This window comes from Corylus avellana, chromosome 2, assembly GCF_965113065.1.
Source record: "Corylus avellana chromosome 2, dhCorAvel1.hap1.2, whole genome shotgun sequence".
NCBI classification, from domain to species: Eukaryota; Viridiplantae; Streptophyta; class Magnoliopsida; order Fagales; family Betulaceae; genus Corylus; species Corylus avellana.
Window position 1 is genome coordinate 31,174,170 of NC_142491.1, and position 20,263 is coordinate 31,194,432.

At 35.6% G+C, this 20,263-nt stretch overlaps 3 protein-coding genes across 6 annotated transcripts; 1 reads left to right on the forward strand and 2 right to left on the reverse strand.

Annotated features, from left to right (window-relative positions):
* Positions 1 to 950: 950 nt before the first annotated feature.
* On the reverse strand, positions 951 to 4,045 carry LOC132176628 (uncharacterized). Its single transcript, XM_088513933.1, has 4 exons — positions 3,786 to 4,045; positions 3,522 to 3,701; positions 1,507 to 1,640; positions 951 to 1,403 (listed from the first exon to the last, which is right to left on the reverse strand). Exons 3-4 carry the CDS (start codon positions 1,630 to 1,632, stop codon positions 1,053 to 1,055), a joined length of 477 nt encoding a protein of 158 aa, XP_088370059.1. The 5' UTR covers positions 1,633 to 1,640; positions 3,522 to 3,701; positions 3,786 to 4,045; the 3' UTR covers positions 951 to 1,052.
* Positions 4,046 to 10,206: 6,161 nt separating this feature from the next.
* Positions 10,207 to 11,945, forward strand: RBL13 (RHOMBOID-like protein 13). The gene is made up of 2 exons (XM_059602427.2): positions 10,207 to 10,363; positions 10,486 to 11,945. Exon 2 carries the CDS (start codon positions 10,793 to 10,795, stop codon positions 11,606 to 11,608), a length of 816 nt encoding a protein of 271 aa, XP_059458410.1. The 5' UTR covers positions 10,207 to 10,363; positions 10,486 to 10,792; the 3' UTR covers positions 11,609 to 11,945.
* A 4,791-nt stretch (positions 11,946 to 16,736) lies between these two features.
* LOC132184166 (ENHANCED DISEASE RESISTANCE-like protein (DUF1336)) lies at positions 16,737 to 20,023 on the reverse strand. 4 transcript variants are annotated; one of them, XM_059597694.2, is made up of 3 exons: positions 19,897 to 20,023; positions 18,023 to 18,997; positions 16,737 to 17,122 (listed from the first exon to the last, which is right to left on the reverse strand). In XM_059597694.2, coding segments are annotated over exons 2-3 (948 nt in total). In that variant the 5' UTR covers positions 18,970 to 18,997; positions 19,897 to 20,023; the 3' UTR covers positions 16,737 to 17,121. The 4 variants fall into 4 exon arrangements, 3 of the variants coding, with proteins under 3 accessions (XP_059453677.2, XP_088369667.1, XP_088369668.1); XM_088513541.1 differs by lacking the exon at positions 16,737 to 17,122 and having other exon boundaries at positions 18,019 to 18,997; XM_088513542.1 differs by lacking the exons at positions 16,737 to 17,122; positions 19,897 to 20,023 and adding an exon at positions 19,511 to 19,539 and having other exon boundaries at positions 18,019 to 18,997.
* Positions 20,024 to 20,263: the final 240 nt, after the last annotated feature.

Genomic DNA, 20,263 nt, shown 5'->3' on the forward strand with positions numbered 1-20,263 from the left:
AGAACCAACGACTATTTGTGGTCGCATGTTGCGCCGTACACAACTTCATTCGCAAAGACTGTGGTGCTGATGATCCACTATTTTGTGATGCCCTAACGACGCATTATGGGCAACATTGGATCGACGTCTCACAATTGCCTACCATGACACCTGTTCCATACGTCGCGCATGGAGCACCACCAGACCGAACCCGCGAAAGCAAGGAAATGATGATTATAATCCGAGAGGCAATGACCTCTCATATGTGGGAAACCGCGAATGAAGAGTAATTAATGTTATCTTGTATGGCTTCTCCATTGTTAATAAAGAAAAAATACAAGTAATGTAAAAATTGCCATATATGACCTTTTTGAAGGAAAGGACTATCTAATCGGAATCTTAACCGATCTCGCTTATTTAATCTAAATCGATAAGCATAGGATCATATGTGTACCTCTGCATCTAAGTAGACAGTGCTATCAAAAATATATGACCTCGAGGAACTCCTATAATCCATTTGCTCTTCGGATTGTAATTCACTTCAACCATTAATGTCAAATAAATAATACAATTTTATGGGATTGAAGGAAAATATCCAAATACATGTTTTATTCTTTCAATAAACTATATTTTATAGAAATGACACCCAATTGTTCTTACCCTGAGTGAAGTGATAAATGACAGATTACAAATACATATATGATCTACATTATCTTCATTATTCCCTATAAAGGACCAGGAATGCATTGTTTACGTATCATTGGATGTGCATTAACAGCTTCTTATACTTATATTTCTTATACTTATATGTAAAAATTAATAATTTATTAATTAAATAAACTATAAATAATCTAAATTAAAATTAAAAAAGTATTTTTGGTTAATAGAGTATATTACTCTGGAAAAAAAGAGTATCTGTCACAGCTCTGCACAAATAAGGTCGATACGTTGTATATCAAGAAAAAGCGGATATAAATTACAATGATTGCGTAAAAGGAGTAGCACAATTAATACAAAACATCAAAAAATATAAGTTACAACGGTCAAGTATCTACAATTTAGTATGAAATAGTTCATTTTAACATCAACTTGCTACCACTAGATGCATTGTAACCGCCAACATAAAGGAACACTAGCAAGACAAGCAAAGCTAAGACTGCTTGATACGTCATTTGTTTAAATTGGAACTTGACTGCTCTAGACTGGTTATTCGCTACCAGAGATTTCCACATCTCATCCCTAGACTGAAACATGTTTTCTAGGTGTGTTCTATACTGTGCTTGTTCGGCAGCCAACAATTTTTCAAGTCTACCAATTTCTGCCCGGGTTTGCTCTTCTATATCCTTCAAGCGTCGCATGATTCTTTTTTCGTAAGTTGTCATCTCGTTGTCAGCCCAAAGAAAGAAGCCACAATCACCAACTTGCTACAACATACAAAATTTGGAAAAAAGTCAATAATATACCCTAAACCAAATAAAACTGGTCAAAAAATGAACTATTTCATGGAAAATAAATGTCATTCAATACCTTATACTTTTTGCACCCATACCACTTTCTGCTATAGTTATCATTTGTCCAGGAATACCTTACGAACGCTACAGCTCCACAGCGACATAATGGACGGCCACTCGATGCATCACTATTTGCAGACATACTCAACCCTGTCATATTGTGAAGAAAACAAAGATGTAACAACAGAAAAAGGATTTGGTGGTGCCAAACCAAATCACTCTGGATGCTCAACAACCTCTTAGTAGAAAACAACCATTCAGAAACAAATTCCACCCCAAGCTAACACCTTCCACAAACCAATACCACAGTCTCACAAAACATCCCCAATCACAACCTTTCGTACAAAATGATGCTGCCAATACATTAAGCTAAATTGGATCATATATGCTGCCAATACATTGCAGTCAAAATTACCAAAATAAGAAACTTAGCAATGCTATCTAACTATACTTTCCCGTTCAATTAGATTCCATATCCAATTATACAGTCATTGCAAGTGTAAAATACGACAAAGATGGGATATAATCCCTCGATTGAGTATGTACATGAAAATGAAAGATATTGGCCTTCAAAGTTTTCTTGGGCACATGTCGCACAATCTTTACAAATTTACAGCATATTTTTAATTCATCAAAATTCACTGATAACATCAATGTACACAAAGAGAAACACATGAAGATGAAGTAGAAGCATGCTAAAACTTGTATAGAAAAAAAATGGAATACAGTCATTTCCCCTTTGCCCAAAAACACATTTGTTGTTGTATTCAGGTAGGTAATCATGATGTTACAGTCATTTCCCCTTTTGCCCAAAAACATATATCCTATTAGGTTGTATTCCATTATGCATGTTATAACACAGTAAAAATGGCAAAAAAGGAGATGAAACTTATGCATCACTGTTCTTTAAAGTCTACCACCAGATTACAGATCACGCAATTTGAGAAACAAGCAAATCATTGCAGAGATAGTCTTATCTTTTTTTTGATAAGTAATATTGTATATATTAAAAAAAGTGCAATGCGCCTCTAAGTGCACAAGAAAGTATATATAGGCAGCCCAACTTAAAACCCAAAGACAAAACCCAAGAAGACCCAACCCAAAAAACCCAACAAGAGAGGTAGTCTTATTAAACTTGTTACACAATCTGAAGTCTTCCATTTAAGAAAAAGCACAAGTTTTCACTTCAGCTATTCAAAGTCAAGCATAAGGCTCCTCATTGAGATGAATTTCTAAGGGATCAGTCCTATGGGAACATCAGCTTGTACTTTTCAAGTCATACAAGTGTTCTGCCAGTTACAACTAAGAATAAAATGTATCGGCAGCAACAGTTGACACCTCAAAACTAATCTTTTTCAAATTTTCCTTTAAAAAGATGTGAACTAGTATGCTGCCAAACGTGCTATTACTTTTTTTCCCAGAAAGCAAAGACTTTCTAATGGCATCATATTATGCCACAGTTTTATCGCTTCTCGGCTCTCATTTATTTCCACTAATAGGACACCTTTCCAGCCCTTACACCATCTCTTTCAACCTCCAATTGAAATCCATACGCACAAAGACCGCCCCCACTTGATCACTATTCTCATACACAACAATCTTTCATTTGTATCCAGATGCAAGTACATTAGATCTTAAAAAAACTATCATTCTCTGACAAGGACACTAGATACGACTGTGTCTAAAACTATGAAACATTATTAAATCAAAATAACAAGAACAGTCAACTATTTTGAATCATGGGGAAGGAAATAGTGTTATTTCAGATTAACAAACTAAACAATGTTGATACCACAGTTCACATCTAGCGAATTAAACAGAACCAAATATTCAGACCCGAAGCACTTACAAAAAAAATCATTAACAGAAATGAAATAAGAGCAGACAAATAGAGAGAAATGTGATAGCAAGATCAGATATTAGCAGTATTTAACTCAAACTAATACTGCAATACACAGACAAATACGCGTTTCAGGAGACAAACAAAAAAAAAATGAAATTCATCGGGGAAAAAAAAAAATTGAGACATACCCAGATGCCGGAATGGACGAGAATCCGAGTTGCTTCGCAGAAATCGCAGGTCTTGGGAAGTTAGCTTCAGCTGCACACTCACAGGACCGAAGCTGGCACCCTAAAAAATAAGCCCTAAAATGTTGGAACACTCATTGCACACCAAACAGCCGCTGACACGCCAGAAAATGGCCCCAAATTCTGAAGAAAAACCAACCAAACCGAAAGGAAATCAACAAAGAACGACACAGGGGGAGAAAAATAAAAGGAACTTGAAGCTCTTACAGCATGGACGCGCGATTTTCCCCCTGCTCGAAACAGAGCATACGTTGAAGCCACGGTGAAAACGGGAACAACTGAGGCTGTACTTTCGGGAGCGGTGGGTGGTGAAACGGCAGCCGGTATTTTGGGAGGGGGATGGGTGATTCACGCTTTCAGGAGAAGCCAAAGAGCTTTGGGAGTGGGCTGAAGGAGTTTGCTCTGCGGAAGCTTCAACCCACGCTGATTTCGGATGGTGTCTGGGTCAACAGCTCAGCAAACGTGTAAAAGCAAGTCAGGGGCAAAAGTGTACATAAAATTTCAGAAAAAGTCAAACACAGTGTCTAGGTCTCTCCCAAAGCCGTTGCCAAACGCTACCTTAGATAACGATAATCATGTGTAATGTAACATATAGGAAATGATGGAGGAGCTAATGGAAACTGACTCTGCAGAACTGATAGATGGGCTCCAAGGGACAGTGAGGTGGGCACCGGACGACGCGTACGCCAAGGCGCGCTGCAATAAGGCTAAATATGCGAGTCAGGTTCGAGGGGTTGGCGAAAATATTCTATCTATATGCGGCAGCATCCATTCTTATTATATACCGTCCTAAGCACGGTGTATAATGTTGAGCATACGAGAGACATACGAGCATTGACTAACACAGCACACTGCACCGACTCAAAGAGCTTCGCAAGGGTGTCAAATGAGGAGGTTTGTTTGTCCTTTACCCTACATATATAGATGTCATCAAGATTTTAATATATAAACCAACATATGTTTATGTTGTGAACATTTGCAGGTACTTACTTCGGGGCAGGGATCCTACGCGAGCGAAGGCTTACATCAAGACCCACAAGAAGAAAGATGGTAACTTCCTAAATAAGGAGGTCAATGAGAGAGCTGTATGCTGCTTACACCTTAAAATAATTTTAATATTTGTGTATTAACTTATTTAGGATTAACACTTAGATAACGATAATCATGTGTAATGTAACATATAGGAAATGATGGATGAGCTAATGGAAACTGACTCTGCAGAATTGATAGATGGGCTCCAAGGGATGGTACGGTAGGCACCGGACGACGCGTACGCCAAGGCGCGCCGCAATAAGGCTGAATATGCGAGCCAGGTTCGAGGGGTTGGCGAAAATATTCTACCTATGCGCGGCAGCATCCATTCCTATTATACACCGTCCCAAGCACGGTCACAAAACCATGGAAGCTCGACGGTCTCGCAAATGATTGAAAGAAGACTTGAAGTTGAAAGGGAGCAACACAAGGCCCAATTGGCTGCACAAAAGGAGCAGATGGATGCGATGTTGGCCCAGCAGAGGGAGCAAAGTACTGCGGCAGTTACTGCGGAGGTTACCCCGTAGATGGCTGCGCAATTGGCAGCGTACGAGGCCGATTTTCGTGTGCTTGAGTGCTCGAGACATGTCAGCTCCGAGCCGGAGGTGACTAATGTTAGGGCTCCGCACGACTGAGGGTCCCTAGCCCGTGGCATTGTTAGATCCTTAGTAGATAGCTAATCAGGTAACACTATATTCTTTTTGTTTCTCTTTTAGTAACACGATCATATTCTGAAATGACTATTATTTTAACGGTTAATAATTTTGTTTGATAATCACACTTTGTGCGTATCTTAATTTCTGCCACATATGGATGTTTATTGTTAGATGTGTAGAGTACGTAAGAATAGAAGTTGAGGACGACGATCACAATGAAAGCCAACAACGGACCCCGGTTAGACAAAATTCTTGTTTATCAAGACATTGTACCCGTGGTTCAACATCCCCGTATGTATATATGTGCACCACTTACATTTGTGTTTGAGTTTTTGTATGGATTATAATTGAAACTTGGTTGGTTTGGTGGTGGCACACACGGGCCGCGATATAGCACACCCGTGTGTGAAGGGCAAGTCAACCGTTGCCAGAGACGAAGGGAGGGGGGGATCAGGGTAGGCCATGGTCCCCCCCAAAATAAGGGAAAAAAAATTATAAATAAAATAATAATAATAATAATAATAAAGTAAAGTTTTAAGTTTAGTTATTTGGCCTCCCTTCAAAAAAAAAAAAAAATTGGCCATATTTTTAAATTTTTTGGCCATATCCAATAAAAACTTTTGGCCATATTCTTAATTTTTTTGGGCCATACCCATTAAGTTTTTTTTTTTAATTTTTGATCATTACTTTCAAATGTCTATTTTTTGGCCATTACGGTAGTCTTTAGTTCATAAAAAACAACCAAAATAATTTTTTTTTTTAATAAAAAATTTCTAAAGAACCAAAAATAAAATTTTGGTTGCCCCCTCCCATAAAATTTTCTGACTCCGTCTCTAGCCGTAGCCCTATTCTGGAAAGTGTCTTCTTTTAGGGTTTTCAAGTCTTGTGCAAACTATGACTAAAAACCTACGAATTTTAGGGTTTCTAGAGTATTCCTAAGTCCTATAAATGGACCCTTAAGCCTTTAGAATAAGACACACAATTCCAAGGAGAAGAATTGGAGCTCTTCAAGTTCAAGTTTCGGGTTTATTCTTTTCCTCTTTATTTTATTTTATGAAGATGTTTAACATCAAACTCATGTGTAACTAAACTACTTAGTAGGGCTAGATTGAAACCCTAATTATGTTTATTTAATATTTCAATATTGGCGCCTTTGTGGTAATCATATTGTGATGCTTAACTTGATTAATTCCTGTTTTATTGAATTTTTCATATGTGTTTGCTTGATCAACATATGCATGTGGTATGGATTAATTAATTAAATCAATTCAGATGATCGAGCCCTAGGTTTAATAGAGTAACAAAAGAATTCCTCATGGGTTCTTGGGTTAATCAACATGGAAAACTGAGAGTATACACACATGCCCTAGATTCCGTGTATTTGTTGATTTCCATAAATTCATGCTTTCTTAAAGAACAACTTAGTATACACCCATGCTAAATCTTTTAAGAAAAAAAAGAGTTAGAGTATACATTCATATCTAACTCGTTGCTTAGGGAAATCTATAGCTTAAGGAGTATACACCCATACCCTTAGGTTGGCAAACATTAGATGTTCATAATACGATTAAAGCATTGGCATATTGTTATATTATTTAAGCATGATTAGTGGTGGATATCAAAGTCCTACCTTTATCTTTATTAACTCGAAAAATCAATCTTTGTTTCGTTTTAGCTATGGAATTTATTTTAAGCAAAATTTACAGCAATCCTCATGGGAATGATTTCGTACTTGCACCCTATACTACTATATTGATCTTGTGCATTTGCGAGTTAAACGTACATTTATTTACTTATTAATTTAGGTGGATATTTGCACAACAAGTTTATGGCACCATTGCCGGGGATTGCGTCAAATTTTGTTTAGAATTATTTTCCTGCAATTTAGTTATTTTAATTTTTAATTTTAATTCTGTTTTTATCAAAAATCAAAAATATTTTTCATTTTTATTTCTCTATTTTCTGTTCTGTTTCAGCTCTGCGGCATCCTACATTCTATTACTGCGATCGAGCGGAGACCGAGTGCGATCGAGCTTAGTAACCTGCGATCGAGCGCAGTTCCAAGGAGTATCCAAACAACAGCTCTGAAGCTGCTATAACCGTAGAGACAAATCTTCTTATGCAAGGTCGTTGATCTCAAGCCTTAACCATCTTTCTACTCGACCTAGAAATTGAGCGGACCATTCGACAAAGGCCCAGAGACAACTCCGACACGGAAGAAGAAGAAGTTGAGGAAACAATGGAAGATTTGCTAGAAAACCCGTCACCAGTGCAAAGGCCCATAAAACATTCTTTCATCTCGAAAAACCTCAACAGCCATCATGCATCGCCTATCAACTGAAGGTGGAAGGCAATTACTATATATCTCTGCAAATACTCAATGCTTTGACTCACTTCAGAGGCACAATTGGTAGACATGCAAAAAAGCCACACGTCACTATTCTAATTTCTAGTCTACCAGATTGAAGTCTATTTTCTACACGTCACTAATGGAAGGTCACTACTCCATTAGTGACATTTTTTTGCCAAAAAACGTCACCTTTGGGAAGTCACAAAAGCCCAATATTTTTGTAGTGTGGGGTATCACAGAAACAAAAGTGTTATTGCCTCTATCATTAGCTCAGGTAGTCCCCATTTTTAGTACGATAATTGTTTCCCTCTTGAATAATAGGAAATGGTCTAGTCCCATAAGATACTCATTCCTTTGTCATTGGGGCTTGGCTGTTACTTCTTGTGTAAAGCTAGAAGTGATCGGCGGAACCATGTATAAATGGTGGTGATCATGCCCTATGGCATCGCTGGTTATGTTGATCACCCTCGATCGAACTCGATTAAACGTCTAGTGGTGGTTGACTATTGTACCTCACCGGGGCACCAGTGTTATACCATATCTCTCTCGAGACGCGCAAACCTCACCATAAGAGAATAAAGGGCACAAATTGACCATATGGAGGAGTAGCTATATGGTATATAAATATATATATTTTTTATTATTATATTACATTAGCATAATTTTCTGCCTTGTTATTCTATAAGAACTCTCTTACATGATGATGTGTAAGGTTTATGTTACCTTCATAAAATAAAATAATAATAAAAAAGCCCGTCAAACTAAGAGCCATTTACAATATAGTCTTATAATGTTTAAAAAGTACTAAAGTAGCCCATCAAATATCAATGTGTGCCAAAAAGGCCACTTTGTTAGTCAGCCCCGTCAATTTAGATGGAAAACCGATCACGTGACCATTTTTCTGCGATTATTCCTAAAATGCCATTTTCTCTTAAAAAAAAAATTAAAATTCACCAAAGGGGTGGCCGAACCACCCAAAGAGGTTTAGGGGTGGCCCTCGAGCCACCACCCATAGCCTTGGGGGGTGGCTCGCGAACTATGGGGGTGGTTTGGCCACCCCCAAAATAGACATTTGGGGTGGCACATTGGGGGTGGTTTGGACACCCCTTTTTGTGTGTGTGTGTGTGTGTTTTTTTTTTTTAATTATTTTTAGTTAGTTTTTTATTATTTTTAAATAAAAGGGCATTTTAGGAAGAATCGTAGAAAAATAGTCACGTGCCCAGCACATGCTCGGTTTTCCATCCAAATTGACAGGGTTTACTAACAAAGTGGTCATTTTGGCACATGTTGGTACTTTGATGTACTATTTTAGTACATTTTGAACATTGTGAGGTTATATTGCAAAGATGTTAGTTTGAGAGGCTTATTTATATTTTTCCCTAAAAAAACATATAAAGTTCACTACATAAAATGACATGTTTCCCCCTATGCTAACTCATTAAGTCGTAGATTTATATTTTATCATTTACGCATTTAAAACATCTTCATTTTATAGTTGGTTGTACTTTAGAAGATGGTGCACGGAGGCCCAAACATGAGGATGTCATTGGATAACCTTGCTATGTTGATTTTTGAGATTGCCCCTATGTTGAAGGCCAATGGTGCAGAGTTGGGTAGGACACCCTTAGGGTTCTTATATAGGTGGTACCATTTGTTTTATTGTCCTGGAGGATTTCTTTTGGTGGACTCCATACCTTTTGTATTTGATAGTTATTGACGACAGTTTGAAGAGTCATTGATATGTAAAAAAATAAAAGTAAGAGCTGTTGGGGTATGCTGGCGGAGAATAGCTCTAATGCCTAAGTCAATAGGTGACTTGAGAGGAGAGCAAGTGAACAAGAATAGTGTTGTCAGACTACTCATACTTGATATGTACTTATTTTGAAAAGTGATATATTATTTTCCTTACATTACGGGTTCATGTAATTCTTCAACTTATTTTCTTAATAAATAAGCTCGGGAGGTTACAGTGACGCTTCTAGTTAATTACTCTTTACTTAATTTCGAGGACATTAGACCTTATAAGAGAAAACTAGCATCGAAAAAGGCCTATTTCTAACAAGAGAGAAATTTAGTAGTAGCGCCTCGGATTAATTATAAAATGCATACTTTACAATATGCAATTGAATAGTAATCATTGTGGAATTACAATGTGGAGTTCATCTTGTTAAAGCATTCTATATATTGAAAAGTTGAAGTTAATAGGTATAGAGATCCAACAAGTATATATATTCTTAATTAAACACACGTAATAATATTGGGTATCTTAATACACTTATTTTAATTTCATATTGAAAAAAATACCCTAATATCTAAAAACAATAATAAAAAATACATATACACACATGTAAGAGTCGATTAGTATCTATGGTTGATGAGAATAGTTTAAAGAAAGGCATGCAACTTTTCAGTAAATGGTAAAAGAAGTAACAATGAGATAAAAGTAATGCAAAACTTATATGGAATGTTATATATATATATATATTTTGGTTGGATCGGATTAGATATGGGTCAAGTCCGGGTTGGATCGGGCTCCATTAGACTAGATAGGCCGGCCGGGTCTTTCCCTCTTATATTCTGTTCCCCACCCCCAACACACGAGAAAGACGCACAGAACTCGCTCTCGCACCACCACAAAGCCCCAAAACCCCTCACTGATCTCACACGAGAAAGACCCACTCCGAATCTCCTCTCTCTCGCACCGAGCTCAGTCCCACTCACTCCGAATCTCCTCGCTCACAGATTCGGTAAGCTCCATTTCTTTCATACATTTGTTTATTTTATCAAAAGTGGGGAAAACAATCTGAAGAATCCTATAATTAGGCTTTTTTCTTTGTTGTGCGTAAAAATTTTCTACACCTTCTTGTAGATTCATTGAGAGAGATAAGTTCTTGGATTGATTTTCAAGAAGCACTCAGATTGGTTCTTTGTGTCAATTGGAATAGTGGGCTGTGATATATGTTCACTTTTTTGGGGTGGGTTTTTATGATCTGAGTTTCTTTAATCGATGAATTCTGAGATGGGTTTCACATTCTTTTGATGGATTACTAAGGTTTTAAAACCCCTTTATTTTGGGGGCCTTGAAGAAGCTGCTTACCATGTTTGATTATTCTTGTGGGGATTTAGTTTGAAACATTCTGGATATAGAAGAGAGAAAGTAAAAGGGGGTGTTAGAGATGGGGAAGCCTTTGTTCTATGAGATTTTGGAAAAGCCGGCCACAAGTTGTATTATAGGAATATGTTGTGCAATATGGTTTTACATACAGAAGAAAAGCATTGGGTATTCACATGTGGGTTTGAGTTATGAAACCGCCATTGAAGGGCACCATTGGAGGATAATAACTTCGGCTTTCTCCCATATAAGTATTCTTCATCTTGTTTTTAATATGAGTGCACTTTGGAGTCTGGGGGTAGTGGAACAGTTGGGGCATGTTGGCCTTGGTGTGGAATATTATCTTCAGTACACGTTGGTCTTGGTTATATTATCAGGTGTGTTAGTTTTGGGAATGTACCATATACTAATTCAAAGATTTAAGATTGAGTATTTTCGGAGAGTGACAGCTGTTGGATATTCTTGTGTTGTTTTTGGGTGGATGACAATTCTATCTATGAAGCAACCTTCTTCAAAGTTGGAACTTTTTGGATTTCTATCACTTCCGATTAGCTTCGCGCCATTTGAGTCTCTTATTTTTACTTCAATTATTGTTCCACAAGCAAGTTTTCTTGGACACTTATCAGGAATCATTGTTGGGTATGCTATTGCTTGGGGTTTAATCCATGGAATGAACAATTACTGGGCGGTTTCCATGTTGGGCTGGATTGTGCTTGTGTTTGTGTTTAGTTTGAAGCGATCCAGTGCATATGATTTCAACTTTCTTGAGATTGAATCTGTTACAGATCCTTCCTTGCCTTCTGTGCGGTTTCTTGCATCAGGTAATGGTAGAACCTTGCAGATGAGTGCTTTACCAGTTGGAGATGTGGAACTTGTGTAATTTCCAGTCAAGATTTTTTCATATAGTTGGATGTGGGCTCGACTCACTTTGGAGTTTTGTTTTTGTATGATTTTGATTTTCCAAACTAGATGATTACATGTAAAACTGTTATAAAGTTACGAGTGGTAATGCAAGTTTTTAGGTGCAACTCTTCAACTCATTTGAGTGGCATGTGCTTGCTGGTGCTATTCAATGCATTATAGAAGTTTTTTGGTTGTGGTTAGTTAGCAAAATACGTTATTGTCAATTGGATTTGTAGCTCTGCTTAGTTGAATAGCTTCTGCAGAATGTTACCATTGCTTTGTCTAAGAAATGAAAGTGAATTTGTTTATTATGATTTTGAATGTGCATCTCTGAGTTTGTTTTCTATAATAATCAACATGCCTGAAGGCCGAAACCGAGCCTTTTCTGTTCAACCGGATTATGCTTATACGTTTAGTCTAGCCTGACAAGTGATATTATATGGAGTTCTCCGGATGAATTACAACTGCAAACTGTTTACAATTAAAGCCATGTTAAATTTCCACCTCTTCTGTGGTGGGATGGCTTGTTGCTTTGACAGCCATTATAAGCTTCTAAGTTATGGCATGTTTGACTCAAATCTTTCACAGGTGCACAACCTAGGCAAGCAATTACATACAATTGACACAATTTAGGCTTTTCTTCCTTTTTGCTTTTTATTTGTTTTAGAGTGCATGCAAAGCAATTTTCGCTTCCAAGAATGTGAGAAGTGGACATGGAAGGGGTGCCTCTGCTGGTGCAGTAAACGATATTGACTGTTTTTGCTATAACTTAAAACACAAGATTCATTGGAAAAAAGGATTGTGCAAGGATAATGTGATGTTTTATAAGTTGATTTTAATGTTAAATGTAAAACTAGAACAAACATAACATAAGATAAAGCTCTTTTGAGCCGTTGCATTCATGACAAAAAGGCCAAAATTTTCTTAGCTTTCTTAGCTGTTTTCTGAGCTACTTCTGCTAACTTATGACCAATATTTCTTGGCAAGGCTCAAAGTGAACATCTACCTGAATCCTATCAAACTCTATAACCACCTTAAGCTGCCAACTTTATACATGTTATGTTATATCGAATAGAATGTAATGCATCCATCACACCCACAATAATTGATAAAAAATAGCGCTAGGTGAATGTTATTGACAAGCATAAGCGTAGACAAAATGGAGTACTCATCCCTGACCATGATAATTGATAATCTATCTATCTTCTTCTTCATTTTTTATTTTTATTTTTTTGATGAGCATGATAATCCATCTAAAGTGCATCATTTTAGGCCTATCAATTTGTACAATTTCACTTGTGATTTCAAAGATCATGGCTGACTAACTTTTTTTTTTTTTTTTACTTCGTCTTTTTGTAAGCTGTAAGAATAGTAGGAGAGTTCTAAGCTGAAAACGTAACTTACATTCATCCATAACTTTTATACAATTTATGTTCATTTGTCCCACGCTATACACATCATCAAAAATGGCTCTAAGCCAACTTGACCCAAAATGAAAATCTCCAAGTTGTGTCCTCATCCTGGGTCTTCAAAAGTTATGACTCCAAAACCCTAGGAGTCATATTGCACATACCCCTCAAAGCTCATTTGCATCCGGTGCTGCTATAGTTTTAACGCTACCAAAATTAATTAATTATGATAATTAACTCAAAGTGGTACTCATAACTAGGGGTGCAAAGGCGGTTACGGTTAGTAGTTAGTGACAATAACCGCTAACCGTAACCGCCTTAACGATTAGTTGATTTTACTAACCGCAACCGCTACCGCCTAGTGGTTAACGGTTAGCGGTTAACCGCAGGTTAGCGGTTAGCGAAATAGATAACCGCCCGCTAACCGCTTTTTTAAAATTGGGCTTTTTTTTACCCTCACTTTTTTTTCTTATATTTTTAATATCTTATAATATAAAAATATTATATTATAAGATATTTGAAAAATCAAAAATATATTATATTATATTATATTAGCCCATATTGAAAAATCAAAAATATTTGACCCAAAATTTACATTTACTTGTACTTTAAAAAAATTTCCTTAAATATTAAATCATAACCGGTTAATTATTTAAATTCTTATCATATTTACTTATAATCTTTTTTCTTTGAATTGAACTTAATATCTAATGGTAAATGGTAATGTTCAAACTCCTAAATCTTAAATTCCTAAAGTATCTAATAATGCTTTAATAAATTGTAGACTTGTAGTTATAAGTAATATATTGTTTAATTCAATTGAATCAATTGTGATTATCATTGTACATGAATCATATGATTAACTTGTAGACTTATGACTTATGAGTTATGTCATATTATATATGTATTATTTATTATTATATAATCATATGATTTAATGATCAAATCATCATGTCATATAATCATATCAATTATAGTGATAATATATAAATTACTAAAATTATAATGATAATACATTAATACTTAAATTGTGTTTATAAGTAACACATTGGTCATTGTTTAATTCAATGTCAATTACTTAATTTGATATTATATGAATCATATCATCATTATACATTAATAATATGATTCACTTGAAGTCTTGAATAAAATATTTGAATTGTCATTGAATCATATGATTAAGTATTGATATTATACATTTATATTATTCATATACATATGTAGACTTATATAGACTTATAACATATATAGACTTATAAGTTTATAACATACATTGGAAATAAGTCTCTAGATATTTAATTGTTGTATTAGTATGAATTGGTATACTTATGAGTTATGTCATATTATATATGTATAATTTGTTATTATATAATCAAATGATTTAATGATCAATCTCATATGATATAATCATATAAATTATAGTGATAATATATTAATATTCAAATTGTGATTTAATTATTTTTTTTAAAAATTGTGATTTAATGATCAAGTGATTATGTTATATCTATAAATATTTTTATAATTATAATTATAAAAATATATTATATAAAAAGGCGATTAGCGGTTAGTGGTTACGGTTAGTAGACCCAATAACCGCTAACCGCTAACCGCTAGGCGGTTATAACGGTTAGGCGGTTAGCGGTTAATGTGGTTAGACAGTTAGGCAGTTAGGCGGTTGGCAGTTATAGCGGTTAGCGGTTAGAAACCGCCCGCCTTTGCACCCCTACTCATAACGCTCCCAATAAACTAGCATGCTTAAAACCGCCCGCCTTTGCACCCCTACTCATAACGCTCCCAATAAACTAGCATGCTTACTTTGCAATTGTGAGAGAGAGAGAGAGAGCCTCAGAGACAAAAGACTCCACCTCTAGGAAGTACGCATTTCACTTATAAGCCTACTACAAAATGATTTAGAACCTTCAATGCAATCACTACAGAAAAATTCACTCACATTTTCCAAAAGGAACCCTTAAAAGAAAAAAAGAAAAAAGAAAAAAGAAAAAGTTAATTTAAGCATGCATAGCTGACAGAATTTTTTGTGCACATTAATTGACGTGCAACTATAACTAATTGAGAATAACTTTTTATAAGGTCATAGCACAAATAAAATTATTTGTGCCCTCCAATGAGAGATTGACACTTAAGCCTATAACAAAAAAAAAAAAAAAAAAATACAAATGTTACCAAGGTCCAAAACATCAAATCTCACCTCTTTTATCACTATCTACAAAACAGAAAAAAAAAAAAAAAAAAAAAATCCCATTTGCCTAATCTCTCACCATCTACCGAACGCCGCCCAGGCCAAACGATTGAGGTACTCGTGAGAATGCAATGCAGGTCTTGAGGATCATTTAGCCATGGCCATGACCTTGAGGGAGTGAATGGGTCAAGGGAAAATGGTTGAGAGAAAAATCAATGAAGAGTGGGAGAGACTAGTCTTTTGAGCATCGAATTTGGGAGATGCAAAGAATTAGACGAGGTTTTAGTATAAAAGAGGAGTTTGTTGGTCCAGGAGCGTTATTACTAAGAGTTCAATGCTCACATTAATGCATGTAACAATAGCTTGAAAAGTTTTTTTCAATGAGACTATGACACAATATATTAATTCATCAATTTAGGGCCCGTTTGGGAGTGTGATTTCAATAAGTGTGATTTTAAAATTGCGTTTTTAAAAATTATGTTTTTAAAATCGCACAGGCGTTTGGTAAAACATACTGAAAAGTACCATTTTTTTTTTTATCAATTGAGTGTTTAGATAATATTAGCATATAATTGCAATTTCATGACCAAATTACCAATAAGGATGAACAAGACAGAGAGGATGAAGAAAAAAAAAAAAAAAGAGAAAAGAAGGGTTTTAATATATTTTAGGTGAGTATTCTTGGTATTTTTTTCATTCCCGTTCTAAAAAAGGTAACTATTGAGCCAAATATCTTTTTAATAGAAATCATGATTTTGTTTTAAATTCGCACTTTTTCAAATAAGCACCCTCTAATCAGCTTATGAAAATCGCATATTTTTTTACGATTTTAAAATTTGCATTTTTAAAATTGCAATCCCAAACACCCTAAAATTGCGATTTGGTTTAAAATCGCAGATTATTTTTTTAAAAACGCACTCCCAAATGCACTCTTAATCTAGAAGTTTAAACTAATGACCTTAAGCTCGAATATGTTATATTAATCATTTATACTTATAATATATTTTCAATGTAGGATTTAATTATTTTTCACTCACACAAGGTTTTTCATAAGAAAAATAAATTGGATTAATGAAATAATTTTGTTTTACATGTTAAATTAAACCTACCCAAACAACACCATTCAACCTATTAAATTAATAAACATGGGTATGAAAGTCATTTCATTCATTTTCCGTTTGATTTCACCTCAAATCCTAATGGAAGAGGTGACATTGCAAACCTTTTAAAGTTTGATATACTAAATTGAGAATTTTTAAGCTTTAAGAATGCGATTGCAAAAGTAAAATTTTTCCAAAAAGAAATTATGACATCAATTAGCATGCTTTAAATTGGGAAAAGATTGAAGGGTACATCAATTTAAGGGGGTTAGAGAAGTCATAAAAATAAGAAGGGTACATCACTTCGCATTACAATAGAACTCTAAGTTAAGCTTCAATTTCATTAGTGAACCAGAATAACTAAACTGAATTAGAGAAGATATAAACAACCCAGAATTCTAAAGGCAAATTTAATGGATAAAAATCAATAGAGTTTACTAATAAGAATATGGTTCATTACAAAAGAACATCCTACTGCCCTTCATATGTACTTTCTTAACTATAAACAGACAGCAATTACTATCCTTAAACAACAAAAGAGGTAATTACTATCCTGAACAAAGAAAAAAAAAACAATTGCTATAGCATTTAACTTAACCCAATAAATCTAAAATCCTGCTAATGAATAAGACGCCTCAATGACTCGCCTTTAAGAGATACAGATGGCATGGCTAGGAGTGGAGCAATTGATGCTGTGAATAATAGGACCAGGAACACAAATTTTGTAAGAAATTAAGCTTCAACTGCAAAGCATACGAGGTTATGACTTTCACCTGGTTTATCTGCCAACATGATGAATATTATGTCATTTTTTCCATAAATGTAAATATCAAAACGAGAAGATAAACACATTGGAAAACATTTAAATGGCCAGTTTTGTATCGGTGAGTTCAAAAACTATCAAGACAAAGAAAAAAGGATTATTATAATGCCCATCAATGCAAATGTTAAGACATAACATAAGATCCCTTAAAGTTTCACCTACAAAAACGAAACTGAGAAAGCTCTGTTAATGCTGCCGGTTGCGTCTAGAAAAAGGAAACTGAGCTTTTCTAATGCTGGAACCAACTACCGATCCTCTGATTTGATACAAATTAACCTAGCCTCTGCTGCAGAGGATATATCATATTATGACTATTTGCAAAATAGTCCTAGTAAATCTGGACAAGCAATGTCTGTATATCTTTATTGCAAATTCCATAAAAAGATCACTAAAGGGAATAAATCTGACCATAAAGTATTGTGCACATCTACTTGGCAGGGAAGAACCAGTTCAAATTTTACGATGGGAATACCATTTGGACTAAAAGGGTCTTTTTCACAGGTAGAAAATCAGGGAATGAATGAGCAGTGAGTGACAATCACTATTGGCAAGATTCCAGGAGATATCAGCAAAGAAAGTCGAGGCTGAAGTCTGAGGGGAATAAATTGAATGTGTAAAAAAAAAAAAGCACTAACGAAGAAGTTGCAGATTAATAGGCCAGTTTATTTCTAAGAAGATGACTGCCTAATTCTCTTCACTACCAAAAATGTAAAGAGAGACTCATGCACAGATAAAAAAATAAAAAAATAAGTTTTTTAAAAGCATCTACTAGAGCTTGCTTTTCCATAAAATCAAATAATAACCTTTAAATGATAAAAATTGAAGAATTCTCAATGTCCTAATCATTTGTACCACTTACCAGTTCTTTATGTCTTTGATACTGTCTTCATGATCAACAGTGCCATTACCATGTACTGAGCCAGAGCGGGAGCTACTTTCTTGAGCACCAGGATGAAGAATGTGAGTAAAACCCTGGCCAATTGACTTCCAAAATCGTGTAGACAGAGAAGACTGCAAACTAGCAGCAGTTCCAGCAGATGATGGTTCAATTGGCTGAGCCGAAGCGGGGTTCAGCTCGGAGAATCTTACAGCACCTAATATTCTTTCTGGAAGCTCTGATTGTGTTTGGCTTTCAATGACAAAGGCCAGGTCGACTGTAAGTGTGGTGATGTAACCAAATGCCAGATGAACTATGGCACTCGCAACCATGGAGGATCCAATATCCACATCAACTTCAAAGAAATTGTCTGCTAAACAGTACTTACAGGAAAGAGTACGCCCAATTACACATATGGCCTGCTCCCCAACTGCTTTTCTCACAATCCAAGGGCCCTTGACAATGTTAGCTATCAATTTAAGCCTTGAATTCCTAAATCCATCATCACCCTTCAAGAATTGGTCCATCAAAGACCCCTCTGGAATAGAGTCTGTTGCAGCAAAATATGCCACGGCACTGTAATTTTCCTTGCTCGGGACCTGTAAATTGAAAGCCCAAACAAAAGGCTTATTTCCTTTTGGATACTCCTCCTCAATAACTTTCCTAACTCGGCTGTTTGGATTGTTCATGATCTCCCCAATCTTTGTTGAACTTTTAATCCAATCAAAGCCAATAGGCTTTAGAAGATATTCGCCACCAGGAATTTTAACCCTGGTTGACAAGTACTCTGGACCTCTGACCATGAACTTATCTCCAGGTGGGGAAGCCCAACCATTCAGACAGTTATCTGGCTCAAGAAATGGAACAGCTCCCTCTGATTTCACTCTCTCTACCCATTCAAGCTCACTCTTGTGACCAGCACCAGCCATATGATATGATATCTTATTTGGCAGCAATCTATCAGATAAATAAAAAAATGGGCACGAACAAATGTAAGAAATGTTTTACTGCCTCAATAATTATTATACTTCTGTTGTGTTTAACAAAGAAGACAGATATACAGTAGACACATATGCTTAGCAATGAAAGAAGTCCAAATGCTGCATAAACGTCCTATTCAAAGAATAAAAGTCTTTAGAAAGTTATGGAATTCCCAGAGAATGGGATAACATCTATGATCTATTAAACGTGAACACTGAACAGTGAGACTTGTTATACTAAACGTGAGAGATCATTTGTTAAATTATTATCTTATACAGATATCACCCTGTATCAAGATATAGGAGCTTGAAGAGAAACCCATGATCCAGCTACTAACCTTGTGCCTCACTCCTAAGGAGGCAATTTAAAAGAACAGAATTTTCCTAAAAAAACCCTGTCTACTTAATTTCTGGCATTAAGCACAAAAGGTGCAAGAATATTATTGAGCATCGCAAACCAAAACTCGCAGCAAGCCCAAAAGAAACTTGCCTTAATCGAAAAGCAACCTCGGGAATACTTCTTTTTTTTAAAAAAAAAAAAAAAAAAAATTCTTCGGCATATCTTTCCAAACCCAACTCACATGAGATTTCCTCTTGTCTACATGATTGGCTTGGAATAACATATCTCGCTAAACCTTGAAATATGCTTCCAGAATTCAAGAAAAGCATTAATAAACATGCAAACCAACAAGCCCATATACTAGTTTGAAAATTTGCAGATATATCAAACAATTACACATATTTCATGCACAAAATTTGTCATTTTCAGCTGAATTAGAACAAAAAAACAAAAATGCACAAGCTAATACATATGTAGCACGTGTGTCTGTGTACGCACGCATAAGCGAAATCAAAGAGAAATCAGGAAGCCCTAACCTTGGTTGTTGAGAAATTGTCTCTGGAAACCTTAATTACAGAGACGCTGAGATTTGGGAAATTTAGGGTTCTATTCTGTGTGATTTATTTGGAAGAAGATTCAGCTAGAGCCTCCCTCTAAAGCTCTTTTCTTTTCAAATTTCTTTTTTAATTATTTTTTATTCGCTTTTCGATAAATTGTGTTATTCGGTTCAACTGGCAACCGACCAAGACAAAGGAAGATTCAAAAGCGGGGAGTGTCCGCGTGTCTAGGAGCCGGAATTGCTAAACTGGTTGCAGGTGACAGACCTACTGTGTTGAGTCTGTTGACCAATCATGTAGCTTGCACGTTTCTTGGAGACATCTTTGTTATTTTTATTTTTATTTT

Coding starts and splice junctions, on each gene's coding strand:
- LOC132184166 (XM_088513541.1), bottom strand. CDS start 18,969: ATGGCTGGTGCTGGTCACAAGAGTGAGCTTGAATGGGTAGAGAGAGTG.
- RBL13 (XM_059602427.2), top strand. CDS start 10,793: ATGGGGAAGCCTTTGTTCTATGAGATTTTGGAAAAGCCGGCCACAAGT.
- LOC132176628 (XM_088513933.1), bottom strand. CDS start 1,632: ATGTCTGCAAATAGTGATGCATCGAGTGGCCGTCCATTATGTCGCTGT. Junction 1,404..1,506: donor ATGGGTGCAAAAAGTATAAG/GTATTGAATGAC, acceptor TGTATGTTGTAG/CAAGTTGGTGATTGTGGCTT.